This window comes from Apus apus, chromosome 3, assembly GCF_020740795.1.
Source record: "Apus apus isolate bApuApu2 chromosome 3, bApuApu2.pri.cur, whole genome shotgun sequence".
Classification (NCBI taxonomy): domain Eukaryota; kingdom Metazoa; phylum Chordata; class Aves; order Apodiformes; family Apodidae; genus Apus; species Apus apus.
In genome coordinates this window covers 107,174,051-107,187,790 of record NC_067284.1, presented here as the reverse complement: position 1 = coordinate 107,187,790, position 13,740 = coordinate 107,174,051, and the positions used below count along the sequence as shown (strand labels likewise).

The 13,740-nt window shown below is 40.2% G+C and overlaps 1 protein-coding gene across 1 annotated transcript in view; it reads right to left on the bottom strand.

Annotated features, from left to right (window-relative positions):
• PKHD1 (PKHD1 ciliary IPT domain containing fibrocystin/polyductin) overlaps positions 1-13,740 on the bottom strand; it is a 250,597-nt gene that overhangs the window by 185,982 nt on the left and 50,875 nt on the right. The window contains exons 33-34 of the mRNA XM_051615066.1: positions 8,506-8,719; positions 4,394-4,544 (exon numbers count right to left, since the gene is read on the bottom strand). Of these exons, the coding sequence (XP_051471026.1) occupies positions 4,394-4,544; positions 8,506-8,719 (365 nt within the window). The remainder of the gene's footprint in view (positions 1-4,393; positions 4,545-8,505; positions 8,720-13,740) is intronic.

The following is a 13,740-nucleotide window of genomic DNA, read 5'->3' as shown; positions in this document are numbered from 1 at the left end:
TGAGCATCCTTTACCTGTGTTATCAGTGTGTTTTGCATGTCTCATCAGTGTCAGGGTAGCTGACATCTCATTATGCAGCCAAGGTGGAAGAGGACAGGTACTGAGTGAGCATTAGAACTTTTCTTTTCCCTTTTACTATTTAATTCATATCTTCCCATTATCCAGTGTATCATGAAACTGTGAACTAATTAAGTCCTGTGGGATATACAATCAGGGCTGGATTTTTTTTTTTCCCCTCTCTTTTTGGTAGGCTAAATTTCGTTATATATTGAAATAAAAATAATTCTGCAACTCTTCTTTGGATAATAATGGAGCAAATTACAAACAGTAATGATGCCGAATACAACAGTGGGGCAGAGGCTTACTGCTTACTTTGCATGACCTAATTAAGTCATATAGGGGCAAATATTTAAAACAAAAAGAGAGGTAAGGGCCTAAATCATTTTCTGAAGAAATCTATGAAAGCTATTTTCTTGGGGATGTTGGGCCAGACCCCAAGAAAAGGCCAAGCTTGTGAACCCAAATTTCATTAAGTCTGCCATGCAGCTCACAGGTCTCCAGCCAGCAACTTGAAACTCCCAGAAACTTCAGGACTCCTCTAGATACAGAACTGATTTGAAAGGACAAAACACAGGTGATGGATATTGCATCAGCTTCCAGAAAATATAGTTGTTTTCCCTGACTGGGGATCCTGTCTGAAAGTTTTCAAAGGGGTTCAACTTGGACTATAAAGAGTCTGACTCAAAGGAGGAGCATATGTAACACAAGTAGGACAGCCAGCACTTTCAAAAAATAACCTGCTAATTTTTTATAATAGCAACAGCCCAATTTTCAAACAAACCTACGTTGAAATCAGAGCTCTCTTCCCTGCAGAATTAAGCTTAGCGATCTCATGCAGGTGATCCAAAAATTAAGGTGTCTGGACTTAAGCTCTTCATGTTCATTACAATATATCTTTATATGTATTTATCGGGGGGGAAAAGGAATTAAAGAAATGGAAGAAAAAAATGTACCTATGAGGAGTTTGTGCCAAGGTACAATGATCTTTCTAGTACTTGGAGTTTCTGTACTTCTAAGACAATAAAAGAAGTTCAAAGGATAACCACCTCTTTAACTCACTAAGAAAGAAAGCTTGTGGTGTTTGTTAATCTCTTCATGTGATTTTGGTGCCCCTGGCTTACACATTCACTTGCAATTTAAACAGATGGAGGGGGAACACCATGGGAATGCATATAATGTACTTTGGATGTAACCAGGAAAATGGAGGAATGGATCTGGCAACATGGTGTTATTCAAAACCCAACAAGCCATTCCTGGATGAGTTACAATAGCCACTTAATATAATTTTAAGTATAGTTGACAGGGTGAATTCACTGTCTGGATACTGTTCTGTAGAGTCAGGCAACAGAAGAATGGATTAATACCAGTGCAGGGCTGCTGCTGGTCACAGCCAGATCAGGCTGGTGGATGTGTCTCTGCCACTCACTGTACACCAGGATCCTTCTGCCTGAATTCCTCTTCAATGTCACTAGGCTGTGTCTGAGACCCATTGGTAACAAAGCTGCTAAAAGTATCATAGAACAGATCTGGAAGATCTGTTCTATGGATCTGGAAGAGATCTGGAAGAGATCACCGTCTCACTGGAATTTGGTTCTCTGCTTTTATTATTTTATGATATTGCCTGGCCTCTCTCGTACATGTACCACACTCCTTCCCAGTCATCTCTAGTCTTCTGCCCAGCATTCTCGCACCAGGAGGTTGCTGCAAATCCTTGACATATTCACAGTCTACATTTGCCTCATTTTCAACCTATCAAATCCCAACTCATCTCGTTAATCTCTTCCTTACTATTTTAAGAATTATGACAGGTCCTATAAAGATGGAAGAAAACATTACTTCACCCTAAAGCTTGTACCCCTAGACTCAAGCTCCTAGAATGAAGATTTTAAGGGCTGGAGCTTTCTTCTGCTCTGAACTGAGGTTGTTCCCTCTTCTTACCAATGGCCCCTCTATGCTCTTGATAATACAAGCCTCTGTCAGTCTTTCTTCAGTGCCTCTTATTACCTCCAGTGCCATTCTGGAGCTTCCCCTGTCCAACATCACCCTATCCTCTCATCTCCAACCCTCACCCCAAGCCCATCCGTGCTAAAACACTGCTGAGATATCAGCCTGCCTGTTCATTGCTCAGCTGGCAGAAAAGTAGGCAGAAAACTAAGCACTGAGCAGTGCAGCTATACTGGGAACAGCTACAGATCAGGCCCATTTTTTAAGTGTTTTGAGATCTTTGCATGAGAGTTCAATATAAGTGCCAGATGTTAATATAAAGAGATGCAGTCCCATTACTTGTACACAGAGTTGTGCTGCCTGCTAATAATCCTAAGGCACGTGGTACTTTTAATGCATTTCACTGCTTGGTGCTGAACCTGGGGACCATTATTTCCACTGGAAAGGTAAGGCCAGTTCTCATGACATGATTTAAACCTCTACAGTGAAGCATGCATATGCTGCACCAGGTCGTAAATCTTAAAGGGATGCTGTCAGCTAGAAAGGGACCAAAATTGAAACCATTTATCTGAACTCCCCACCCATCCACCACAGCTCACCCAGGCCAGTTTTGGGAAGAGGGATAAAATTATTCCAAATACCCACTGGGTTAATTAAGCAGCAGCAAATCCCAGATCTAAAAGTACTGTTGGTTTCATTCTGCTCTCCCTGAATTAATTCATTTATTCAGAACTTAGGAGTTCCCTTATTTTCCCCACTCTGAGCAGAAAAGCCATAGCAGGGACAAACCTTACTACTTTTTCCTATTCTTACACCAACCTGAGTCAAAAGACAACCTGCCATCATCTCATTACTGAGACTAGAGCACTCATAAGCTGTTCAGACCACAGCCAACAGTAGGTAATAGCTCCTCCACACTGCAGCCCAGATGTTTGTTTGGAAAGAAGAACATAAATTAAAGTTGTAGTTACCACTTGATCTGGTACTCATCTGAGCATTTCTCTTTTCTGGTCTCTTGCAGTTGCCAAATAGCATTTTATTTATTTATTTTGCTTGGAGGTCTCCTTAGCTGAACATGTTTCTGGTAGCATAATTAACAAGGCTGACTAGCAAACAAACATTAGTAGGCAGAAGCCTAAATGTGACATTCCTTCACAGACCAAAGACTTAAAATAGGAAGATGGAAGGATACTCTATTGCAGTAGGAACTACCTATAAAGTAGATTTGCAGGGCAAATATTCAGACACTCTTACTTTAGTAAAAGATTTAGAATCTGTGGCTAGTAACACACCAAAATCACTCTGCCAGGACAGTTCAGCTACTTCTGGGATGAAGTGGTAGAAACCTTATTGCTGATTGCAGGGTTACAAATTACCATAGTAGCTTTAAAACCAATCCAGAACAAACAAACTTCCATTTCCCATGTCTCAACCATACTAAGAAGACTGTGTGATAATTTGGTTTAAATTAAAAACAAAAACCAAACCAAACAACAACAAAAAAAAAACCACAAACAGCATTTGTTCTAGTAAATCAAGTGTTCAACTCTTTCCATCTGCACTACCCTGTACGTGGTAGGTCTCCCCCACTTCTCAGGAGCTGCTCAGCTAGGAAAGGATGATGACAAAGTGATATTTGATGTTCACCAAATCTCCAGCCCCTCTGAACTCCTTCTCACAGGTGGTACAACCCAGTACATCAGCTCAATACACCCAAAAATTCTGCACCACCCTGGGGACTATTAAAAAACGTTTTTGGTTTGCAATGAACAGATTTAGATAGCTCAATAGATAGATATAAAAATATAGATTTTTATATAAGTTTGCAAGTAACAGGTTCAGATATCTACATTAGAGTCTTACAATTATATTAGTTCAGAGTCAGTTTTTTGTAATAAACTCTTTACATATTACCTTCTTGCTACGCCCACGTGTAATATTGGGAAGACTGTCCCATTTTATTTCTGATACTGAAGAGAAGCAAAACCCAAATATAACCAGAGCTGCACAAATGCTGAGTGCTAGGTCTCTGCCAGAGAGCTGAAACTCTATCTCATGGCTAAGATTTCTGTTCAAGTAACAGAAAATAACAGTTTAAAACAGACTTTGAATTTCTATATAAAAGGAGAGTGTTAACAAAGATATACATTGCCTAGAAAATAAGGTAAAGCTCATTTATGTCTCATAAAATACATGATTAACCATAGTTAACCATTAATTCAGCTGCACTGCATAAGAACTGCTATTCAAAGTTGGAAAGCATTTAATATTATATATTGCTGCTGTTCAGCCCAAATTGTTTTTTTTTTCACCCCCTTTAAATGTACACAATATTACAAATTTAATTTTAAGCTGTTTGAATCAGTCTGTAAAAAAGATTTGATTATACCTGAGTGTTCTGGCCCCAGTTTTTCCATATCTCAGTAATCTTGGCGGTAATTGGCTGATTAGCTCCCTCACACTCCATCTCTGCCTCAGTTTCCATGGTAATGTTACAGGAGCTATTATAGATGAGAACTTCATCTCTTTCCACTTTAGGGCTGAAACGAGAAGGGAGGTTAAATGGGGTGTCATCAATCTTAATGAAATGCAATTATTTTTACTCTTATTAATCATTGCAAGCCATTAGCTTGTGGCAACTCCTGCCCACCATTTGTCAAACTTTGCAAATTTCTGTAATTTTGTTTCCATTCTTTTATTGTTTATTTGTTTTTCCCCCCTTTATCTGCACACACTCAGGATCAAAATACATGCAGTAAATATCTCTCAGTGATGCCTTTCTGCTTCCCCAAACTGTTACAAATAGTAGCAAGTGCCATTCTAGGACCAAGGCAGGAAGATAAGTGCAGACAACAGCGAGGGAATCAGCAGTGTGAGGATCAAAGATGGACTCCTACAAGGAGTAGGGTTTGTTCGTGTCTCCCTCCCCTCCCCATCTTACTCACACTTAGCAATAGGGAATGAATAACTTGAAACTCCCTTAGGGCAAGTGGAGAAATTGGAAAAACCACACAACTGGCTAACTGGTCCCTAATTCCAACTGTGAAAAAATGAGCTCATTTAGGGGTTCCAATTCCTGCTACCCAGCTGATTGCAACGATGCTTTGTTGCTAGCATTGGAACATTAACTTAGTAAATTAATTAAACTTACTTAACAGCCCAGACTAAGCAGATTCGATATATGTGCCAGTTATGCTAACAGACATCTACTCTAAAGCCTCCCCTTGCACAGGGGGAAGAAGTGATAGAAAAGGTGGTGGGGAATGAATATTTTTTCCTGGCTCTTGCTGCTGACAGCTGCTGACTTCAGTAGCATTTTGTTACAAGGAGCTATAGGAGCCAACATCCCACAAAATGAGGGGATAACTTCCCAATTTACTTCTGCAGCCTTTGGATCAGACCAGGATAATCCAGAGTCACTTTTCATTCCTTCCCTGGGCATTGCTCCTCTACCTTTTTCACCACCTGTTTACAGGAGATAGAAGGACTTTAACACCACCCCACCACCAGATACACACCTGCAACTTGTGGGATGGAAAGCAGAAAGGAGATGAGTTAGAGCAATACCAATATGTGTAACAAATTTCACCACTTTTCTGAATAGTTAGGAAAGGACAGAGTTCACAAAATAGAGGACTGGATAGACAGGACCAGGATAATCAGAGGTCTTCAGGTTCCTGAGAGCCCCATACAACAGGATTTTCTAAAGTGCCAAAGTCAGAAGCCTAAGTTCTACCAAAAGTGACCTAATTGGAAAGCCAACACTCAGAGTTTTGTCAAGAGGGAGATGATGGTTTGGTGAAGGGTCTGGAGCACAAGTCTTAGAAAACTAGTATATTCAAACTAGAAAACAACTATTTTGGGAATTCTTAAAATAAGACACATTTATTGCTGTAATTAATAATAGTAACTAATAATAGCAATAATAAAAAAATATATGGATTTGAGTTCTGAACAAATCATCACAATTCAAGAGTCAAGTTCCAAAGGCGGGCACAAAACTAATGAAATAATTCCTGCCTTAACTGCACATTAAATCTCTCCTTTCTTACTACTTTTGCAGTGGTTTGAGCAAATGTCCTGCTAATGTAGTCTGTACTACAGCCTATAACACCTAATGGCAAATGCATATTTGTTCAAAGAGGTGCAAGTCTTGCCATTAACATCAATGGTACCGAGATACATCCCGGAATTCCCTTTAACAAGTCATTCCTTTTTTACATTTCCTTTAAACACTTTCCAGCTGAAGTCTTCTGGACACAGTTACTAAAGATCAGGAACTGGCTCTTCGCCTACAACTGAAGCTCGTTAAGTTTTTGTAAGAAGACATTAATACTCAAAGATCCTTGTATCAGCTTCAGTCCCTGGCAAATCGGGTCCATGCCCTGCATCTAGCCAACAACCACGCCCTCCTGCCTTTAAAACAGTTATTTAAAAGGTGCAGCATTAACAAGATGTACTATGTAGCCTTGAAAGGTAGCCCACTCCTTTGAATTATTGTGTAGGACAAGAGCAGTTCTCAAAGTGTTGCTATCAAAAGCCACTGTAGTTCCCTACGGCTGGCTTTTGATTATTGATACAGCAGAGGGAAAGGTTCATTTAAATATAGAAATAAAAAATTTCTGCTAAAAAGGTTCAGCTCCTTGCAGGAGGCTTTCTTTTTTGTAGTTTCTAATGTGGCTGCCTCCTTTAAGACTTTAACCCTGACAAAGGGCAACAAAACAAACACCCCCTAAATGTACTCTCAGAGCAGCTCTTTGTTTGTACAGTGGGGTGCCACATTCAGCATGGTGTTAAAACTTCAGGTTCATAGAATCATGGAATTGTTTTGGTTGGAAAAGACCTTTAAGATCTTCAAGTCCAACCGTTAACCCAGCACTAGCAAGGCCACCACTAAACCGTGTCCCTCAGCATGACGTCCCCTCCAGGGACAGTGACTCCAGCACTGCCGTAGGCAGCCTGTTCCAGTGCCTAGCAACCCTTTTGGTAAAGAATTTTTTCCTAATATCCAACCTGAACCTCCCCTGGCACAACTTTAGGCCATTTCCTGAAGCTTCTTGTTTTCAAACAAGTCATTCTGGGAGCAATAGAACTGATAAAATCACTTCAATTTCAGGATTCTTTTATTTTTCCTCCTCTAGGTTTCTCCTCCTTCTGTCTTCTCCAACAAAATTATACTTCCCATCTCCTAGGATGCTAAAAGACATTACAGATGGACAATGTGACTTGGCCAGCTGTACATATCTGCTGTCTGACCTGCAGTTAACTGGCAATCAGCAGATTAGGGCAGAATTCTGCTTTCCTCTTCCTCCACAAGAAAATAACTTCTTTCTGCCTAACACAGATTTTCTCAAAACTGATGAGAATTTTGTAATTCTTAAGACATCCATTCCTTATGAAACCCAGGTCGAATTAATCAGAGCTCAAGAGTTAGTGGGGAGGAAATGCCAGACTGACAGAAAGATGCTGTAACTGTGTAAACATATATTTTTTTTTCTAAAAAAAAGCATCTTTATATTTTCTAAGCAAGTTTAAAAAATGTGCAACTTGTGTCTTGCTGTCTTTGTTCAGTAAATGCCAACTGGTTTCCTTCCCTCAACACAGGGCACCTGTATCTCCCTCTTATTAGTCACAACATCAATTGTGATATAAGGACCCAATAAGGATAAGAACCAAATCTCTGCAACTCCATGGAAATACCTGGATCGCACCATCATGCACCAGCCAGCAACAGGTTCAGCATGTACAGCAAATCCTAGGCAGAGTACCACAGTGTTACTCAATTCTCTATTTGTTTAGTGTCTTTTGGAAAGTTTTATTCACCTGTTTCTTCCTTAATTCATGCCTCCCTCTTACTCCTAGAAGTAAATGCTCTGCAAGTATTAATGCCCCACTTCTCCACTAAAGGCCATGGCACCAGTTTATACACCTGGGCAACCTGGCTTTGGATTTGCCAACCCTGAGCCTTGACTAAGTGCCTGAGCACCCTTGCTGAGTAAATATTGCACAGCCTGCTGAATGTTCTGTGACTTTCTCCTTATGAAACTGCTTGGAGAGAGGAAGGGGTAAAAAATAAAAATTAAAAATAAAAAGAAGAAAGAATAAAAACTTCTGCTTTTCATAATGCCTAATCTTTTTCCCCATTGGCATCCACCAGATGTTGCTTTGGATCAGAAGATAAATATTAAAACCTAAGAAGGAACAAAGCAGACTGTTTACAAGATGGATTTTCTGATGTCTCTCTAATACTTTAAAAAGATGGGAGGGAAGGAGGGGGGACTAGACATGCTTTGATAGACACAAGGAACAAATTTCACAACCCAGCGGAGCTCTCTAGTGGTCTCAAGGCTAAACTGTTCTGTTGACATCAACGTAAGAATTAGAATATTCTCCTTCAATCCATCATTTGGCAGGGGCCAATTCTGCAAACGGTGGAGTACCTTCTGGGGGATGTTGCTCATGGATGGGCCTACTCAGCTGTTGCAGAGAAGCAGCACCAACCTGGCAAAGAGTCCAGCAAAATGCCTCTGGGGTGGGTTGATGTTCCTCCAGTGCCACTGAGGCGGGTTGTCCTCACAGACATACAGGTAAGACACAGATTCTCTCTGGGTGTAGGAATCCACCGTGACTTGGACATCACATTCAATAAAGGTGGCTCTCTCTTCTTGGCAGTCAACAGAAGAATGTGTCAGCCCACAGAGAACAGCCAAAGATGCTGCAAAGACAAGAGGGGAAAAAAAAATAATAAAATAATAACCCAAAGCAGCCTACACACCACTGACATTAAGCAGATTTTTAGTCACTGACATTTGTCACCATGGACGTGTGTGTCCTGACCTCCTTTTGGTGGACACTTTTTGAGGACAAATAGGTCTTCATGCAGCTCCTTCAAGTCCTTTTTCTTTCTGTGGGCAAGCACAGAACCTCCTTTGTGCATCGAGCATCAGGATGGTCTTGAGGATCAAACCACTCCACGCAGGAGGAGGAGACAAAAGTGATTAAATAAGAGCATGGATATTCTTCTGGGGAAGATGGACCACATTTTACAGGTCAGAAGTAAAGCACAAACCCTTTACCAGGAAGATATGACAGCTTAAGGTCTATCACAGCTTTGAAATCCAGAAATAGGTTTAGAGAAAACTTAGCCACAGCTTGGAGGCCTTCTAGGGAAGCTGGGGGAACTGGGATCTCCCAGTTCACCTTGCTTTGTCCCTGACTGAGCCTAGAAACTCAGTCTGAGCTTGACTCCATGGATGTGTTAGAAAGTGCAATGACAGCAGCTGCTTTGCTTTGAGGTGTATTTAAGAAACAAGTCGGGTGAACATAAAACAGGTTTTTGTGTTTTAAACCTAGACAAAAAGGCTTAAAAAAATGTGAACTGTCACTGAAATTCAGATCAACTGAAACATTTGGGTTTAATAATTTGAGAAAAAAGAATCCTTTAAGCATTATACCATGCCAGAGATCAAAAACTGTTTCTTTCAAAACCCTGAGCATGTAAAGACTTCTGGAAATTTTTCATTAACCTGAACTAATAAACCAGTTGTAATTAACTCCTTAAAAAGGGTGGACAGTAACACTGTAGTATCCAAGAGTGTTCTTCAATATCAAAAGTGTAATCAATGAGAATTTAGCAAGAAAGGATTTTGTTTGTTTGCTTGCTTTTTGAAATTTCAGTTTGTTCAAAATGTGTCTTGTTTTCTGGGAAGTGTCATTGCCAGTGAATGTCTTGGCTCCTAAGCAATTCTGGAAAGGGTTTTTGAGATGGTAAAAATATGAAAATGTTGTATTTCTTATGTTAAAAGATTCAGCACTTTTTGCTAAAAATTGTTATTTCACATGGAGTATTTTTAAAAACTTCAAAGCTGTTTAATGTTTAAAGTATTTTCTGAAATATTCAAATCTAGCATTTCATTTGTTCTGAACTTCAGAGAAAGAGTTCACAATTTTTCTGTATTTTTCTTCTCTGGATTTAGAATAAGGAAAAAACTTACCCACGTCTTCACACATTTTGCAATGTGCTTAATCTCTTTCTTCCTCATATTTAATGACAATTCCCTTACTCAACATCCATTCAAACACAGCCAAACACAATCCCTGCCTCAAAGACCTACATATAAACACGAGAGAGGTAAGTATCAGACAGAGAAGCCTAAAGGAATGATGGCCCTGTGGACATACTTTGCTTTTCTTGACCAGAAATTATGTCTAGAGCCACCTGAGGTGTCCAAAATTCCCACAGGAGCCTTGTGTCTGGCAGGAGGCCACACTGCCATTCCAAGGGCATTTGAAGTGGTACTAGATATCTGTGGTTTGGCAAATGAACACCATCCAAGAGGAGTAAATACTACTGAGAGCTTGTCTTTGCAACAACCTGGAGCAGAACTAATCTATTACAGGAATTTCTCCAAAAGAGATGGCAGGTATGCTCTTTTTTTTTTCATTTTTTTTCCAGCCATTGAAAGGCTGAGAATTTCTTAAAACTGGCAAAGATGAGACATCCAAGCAGCAATGGTACTGACCTTTCTTTCCTCTGCAAAACCTCAACTTTCCCATGGACAGAAAAATTTGTTCACCTTTTGTAATTGAGCATAACAGCTCCTTCTGCTTTACTGTTCTATTCTAGCAGTGACAAAAAAGGCTGTGATAAGCTCAGATGTGGCAGTGGGGAAGGTACAGCTACCTTAGGTGAATAACAAGCTAGAACAATAGGAGCACCTAGAGTAAAGTAGAGCAGAACATAACATTTTCAGTTGGAAAGGAGCTACCATGATCACCTAGTCCAACTGCCTGACCACTTCAGAGCTGACCAGAACTTAAAGCATATTAAGGGCATTGTCCAAATGCCTCTTAAACACTGATAGGCTTGGGGTATCAACCACTTCTCCAGGAAGCCTGTTCCAGTGTTTGATCATCCTCTGAAGATGGGTGGTCAAAGGTAGATTAAATTCAGATTTCACTGTTTATACAAAAACAACAGGTTGCTGAGCTTTTACTTTGTGGTCTTGAAAAGAACATGACAGAGTTTTCCTAGCTGAACCCTATTTTAGGATGAATATTAGAAATTACCTGCAGAATCTCAGGGTATTTTCCTCAACACCTTGCTGCTATCAAAGATCTTGCCTGGCTAAAGTAGGTCACCAAAAGATATTTCCTGCATAGTCCTTAGAGCTCAGCAGAACAGTAGCTTTTATTACACCCAGAATGTTGTGTGGAAATAAGACATTTCTGATGTGACCCAGTGCCCTCAAAGTTATCATGCCAGTAGGAACACAAGGCCTTCCATCATGCCAACTGCAAGAGATCATTTTCAACTCAAACCAGGTGAACAAAGGTACTCATTTAAAAAAATCTGAGCTATAAAACATGGTTACAAAGGGTTGTAAAGAGATCAGTGGAAGCAAAGTCCAAGAAAAACTTGCTTAGTCAATACACAGAAATAAATCTAGGACCACTTGTCCCCATATCCTAAAGCTCTTGTCCATCTGATGGACATATCACCCTTCAAGGGGATGTCCAATTCTCATTCCTTCCTTGAGGATCTCTGAGGTCCTGCTATTTCCCTGATCCCAAAGGATTTAATACTTTTCTCAGGAGTAAATCTTGGACTTGTCAGTTAAATGCAAATATCTTTTGAATTTATTGGTGCCAATATCTCCTTCCACAACTGTAAGAAAAAATGTCAGTTAAATATCAGCAACACACACAGTATTTCCTAAAAGGGCAGTCTGTCCATTCTGGGACACAATTCTTCTCCCTGCTCAACTGGTTAGTGTTCAGCCCCCAGAATGAAGCTTCTTTATGCTTTATATATATTTATATTTATATTCTCACTATAAAGATAAAACCTGCTAATCACATCACTGACATTAATGTATTCATCCCATTGCAGCTTCACTTTTAAGATCAGACAAACCAGCAGCCAAATATCTGCATGCTGGCAACAGGTTAGGGACTGAAAGCCCCAACCCTGTCTTGGAAGGATACTCTGGCTTAAGCCAGGATCCTGGGATGCTCAGCACTAGGCCTTTGTTCTGGGTTACTGTTTAATAACAACTGCTGGACATGTGATGATGTTAAAACTTACAAGAGTTCCAAGAGGAGCTGCAGACTGATTGAACAACTGCCCAGGAGTTTTAGTGCCAAACTGCACATCCCCAGTTATCCACCTCTCACAAAACGAACTGCAGGGCATGTTATTAATGTGCGCTTGACAAGAAAGAAAAAGTTTTTAAAAATAAACACATACAAAGGAAAGGGAGAGGAAAGAACACGACCCATTTAAGGTCATCAAGTCCAACCTCTGCCTATGAAGAATTGCTCCCTAGGAGACATTCATTTTGCACAGCTGAGTTTCAGAAGTCCCAAGAGGTGACTTTGCAAGCATCTATTCCACTGCCTGATAGATCTCACTGTCAGAACATTCCTGCTGTGTAATCAATATGCATTCTTCGCCTATTTCTTAATTTCATGTCTGGATTTGAAGGACAGAAAGGACCATTTGGATCCTTTGGTTTGATTTCCACAATAAGCATCAGAGACCCTCGCTTCTACTCAGGTTTCAATTGCCACAACACATCCTCTTCAGTCTTCTGCTTTTACTCATATAAATCACTCCATTTCCCTGGCTATAGTCCCCCTATAGCTGAGTGAGTCTCCTTAGTACATCTCCCCTTACTGCAAGCAACTCATTCCACTCTCTTTCCTTGCCCCATATGAAGGGCTTCACCAAGCCATGTTTCTCCTCCTTTTAAAGCAGTCTCATTTCATTTCTAGCCTTTAATCTGAATCCTCTTTCCTATACATCCACCTTTACCCATGTAATCTGGCTAACGGTATGTCCAGGACTCACTAACAAAGCTCCCAAGAATTGTTACATCAAAGCCCTTAAGCCAGACCTGTTATTCCAAACACTTTCATGCAACCAGGCAAATCACACTCAGCTTTTTTCCTTATGGATCATCTTATCAGTTCACCTCCTTTTAAAGCTGCCTTCATCACCCTCACCCCAAAGTCAAATGTACAACCTAGGGTACTGACTTATTGTAAAATTTATACATGGTACCTACCTTAATACTACCTAACAGGAACATTCAGTTATTTTCTGACCTGTCCCGAGCTTCCTGCCAGTCTTCCCATCTTTTACAGCAGCATAATTCAATCCCACAGAAATTAATCATGTCTTCTGCAAATTTAACCTGAGCTGAGCAGAATCCACAGCTGTATTTGCACTCATCAACAGCACTTCAACATGAGCAACAAAGCAGGAGCAAGAGAAGGGGAGAGCTCTTGGGATCAAGCCAGTTATCTCTTTACCAGACTTATAAAGACTCGTGGGTTGATTTGGGGCTTTTTCTTTTTGTTTTGTTTTCCCTTGAAGGAAGCGTGGTTTTGTTAATTTTATTTGTTATTTTTCCTAAGCTCTAAGAGTGAAACTCGAATTTTAGCTCTGTTCTAATCTTTTTTTTTGCATCTTGCAAAAAAAAAAACACCCCACAAAACAACAACAGTTGTCATAAGAGTCTAGGCTTGCATTCCTATTCCTTGTGCTCTGAAACTGAGCATGGTTCAGCACTTGGGTTGCCCGGTTCTTATCAATGATCAAACCAAAAACTTGCTGCAATCGCACTCAACACCCCACTGTGGGACAGGATTATGGATGGATCCTGCTGAGACTAGAGGCTCCTCGTGTCTTAGAAAACTGCCTGTTAAATAGGAAAGAAGTCACATTTCCTA